At 63.2% G+C, this 2,212-nt stretch overlaps 1 protein-coding gene across 1 annotated transcript in view; it reads left to right on the top strand.

Annotated features, from left to right (window-relative positions):
* The first annotated feature begins 10 nt into the window (after nt 1-10).
* The window catches only part of LOC103625199 (alkaline phosphatase, placental-like), a 3,719-nt gene continuing 1,517 nt past the window's right edge, over nt 11-2,212 (top strand). The window contains exons 1-7 of the mRNA XM_008644607.2: nt 11-895; nt 1,066-1,181; nt 1,257-1,431; nt 1,531-1,703; nt 1,777-1,911; nt 1,991-2,060; nt 2,175-2,212. Coding sequence (XP_008642829.2) covers nt 601-895; nt 1,066-1,181; nt 1,257-1,431; nt 1,531-1,703; nt 1,777-1,911; nt 1,991-2,060; nt 2,175-2,212 — 1,002 coding nt within the window. The 5' untranslated portion in view covers nt 11-600. The remainder of the gene's footprint in view (nt 896-1,065; nt 1,182-1,256; nt 1,432-1,530; nt 1,704-1,776; nt 1,912-1,990; nt 2,061-2,174) is intronic.

Genomic DNA, 2,212 nt, shown 5'->3' with positions numbered 1-2,212 from the left:
GGGGGGGAAGGGAGGGCCCCGGGGGGGGGGCTGGGGGCATTGGGAGGGCCCTTGGAGGGCTGGGAGATAGTCTGTGGTGAATGTTATCAGCCCATCGTCTCACGGGACAGGGAAGAGCCATAAAGGGCTGTCCCCTCACCCTGGACGAAGGCAGCATTCCAGGAGGGAGCCAGGGTGGGCAGCATGGGGCAGCCGCTTTCCCCTGGAACCTGCCTTCTCCTCTGCTTCCTCGCCCAGCTCTCCACTGCAGCCTCCAGTGACAGGGGACATGTGGGACAGTGGGGTAAGAGCCTCTGGTGGGGGATGCTGGGGCTGGTGTCACTTCCCTGGGGGTCTCCAGGGACCATGTCACCTCCCCATGGGATACCAGTGAAGGGGAGCCCTCACAGCCACCTCAGGGGGGTATGAGACCACAGCCCCCCTGCCAAAGCGGGCCCTGCCCCCCATCCCTGCTGCTCCCAACCCCCATCCCTGACTTTGGATGAAGTGCCCTGAGAGCCACAGCCAGCTGTGGTTACCCAGCCATTGCACACTCGCTGTGGCTGATCCTCTGGCTCCTCATCCACTGCCAAGAGGCACAAGGAACCTCCCTGCAAAACCATGCCTCAGTTTCCCCTCTGCAGGTGGTTTCTTAGCAATGCTGGGCTGCAAAAGACCATGCTGATCTCCAGGGGATTTCTGGTCCCCCATGGAGGGGGTTTACAGCAGCTCAATTCACCTTGGGTAGAGATGGCAATGCTGGACCCCTGGAGGCTCCCAGCTCTGCTCTCACCTCCAGATGCTGAGAAGACCCCGGGCTACTGGAATAAAGAGGCCAGGAGGAGGCTGGAGTTGGCCCTGGCCTTGCAGCCAGCGGCACAGCGGGCCAAAAACATCATCCTCTTCATGGGTGATGGTGAGTGCCCCGGGTCACTGCCACGCCCTGCAGCTCCCTAACAGCCGGGGGATGTGGCTGCTGAGAAGATGGGGCTGGGGCTGGGGCAAGCCCTCGGGCAGTGCCTGAGGAGGGCAGGGCTGTCCCTCGTCCCGGCCCCCTGCCACCCCGTGACTCAGACATGCTCACAGGCATGGGGCTGTCCACCATGTCAGCGGCTCGGATCTACAAGGGGCAGCTGTCCGGTGGCTTGGGCGAGGAGAATGTCTTGGCCATGGAGACCTTTCCCCACATGGCCCTGGCCAAGGTGAGTGGGGCAGTGCCCGGTGGGACACTCCTGCTGCCCCTGCTTGAAACTCCACTGCACCTGTCTTGCTTCCAGACCTACACCATCGACCGGCAGGTGCCTGACAGCGCTGGCACGGGCACCGCCTACCTCTGTGGGGTGAAGGCCAACGCCAAGACTCTGGGACTGAGCGGGGCGGCCGTCTATGGAAAATGCCGCACCACCTTTGGCAATGAGGTGGACTCCATCCTGCACCGGGCCAGGCTGGCAGGTACGGGGCAGCCAGAAGCCCTGTCAGAGAGCCTGGCATGGCCATCCTGTGCTGTACAGAGCTTGATGGACTCCCTGTAAACCGTTGCCCATGCTGCAGGCAAGTCTGTGGGCATCGTGACGACCACGCGGGTGCAGCACGCGTCCCCCGGGGCAGCCTATGCGCACTCGGCCAGCCGGGGCTGGTATGCTGATGCCAACATGCCCAGGGAGGCCCTGCGGGACGGCTGCAAGGACATCGCCTACCAGCTGGTGCACAACACCGACATCAACGTGAGCTGGGGAGCGGGAGCGGGAGGGAGGGGGCACCGGGAGCACTGGGAGGGTCTGCTGAGCTCCCCGGCAGGTGATCCTGGGCGGCGGGAGGATGTACATGACCCCCAAGCGGACTCCGGACCCCGAGTACCCGGAGGACCCGGATCAAAATGGCACCAGGAAGGACGGCCGGGACTTGATTGCTGAGTGGCTGAGTGCCAAGCAGGTAGTGTGCCAGGGAAGAGGGAATGTGACTCCAGGCACAGGGTGTGTGCCATTGTCACTGGCTCAGCTCTTGCTGACAGGGTGCCCGCTATGTCTGGGACAAGAAGGGCCTGGATGCGGTTGAAGATGACTCTGTGAGCCACCTTATGGGTAGGAGCATCACTGCCTGCACCAATGGCAATCCTTCCTCCTCCTCCTCCCCTCTCTGGAGGTGTCAGCAGGGGCACAAAGCATGGCATGGACCCCCTCAACCTCCTCCCCCAGGCCTCTTTGAGCCCAAGGACATGAGGTACGAGCTGAAC

Source organism: Corvus brachyrhynchos, unplaced genomic scaffold (genome assembly GCF_000691975.1).
Source record: "Corvus brachyrhynchos isolate BGI_N302 unplaced genomic scaffold, ASM69197v1 scaffold162, whole genome shotgun sequence".
Lineage (NCBI taxonomy): Eukaryota > Metazoa > Chordata > Aves > Passeriformes > Corvidae > Corvus > Corvus brachyrhynchos.
Note: the sequence above shows the minus strand (reverse complement) of the source record. Positions and strands in the feature narration are given on the sequence as shown.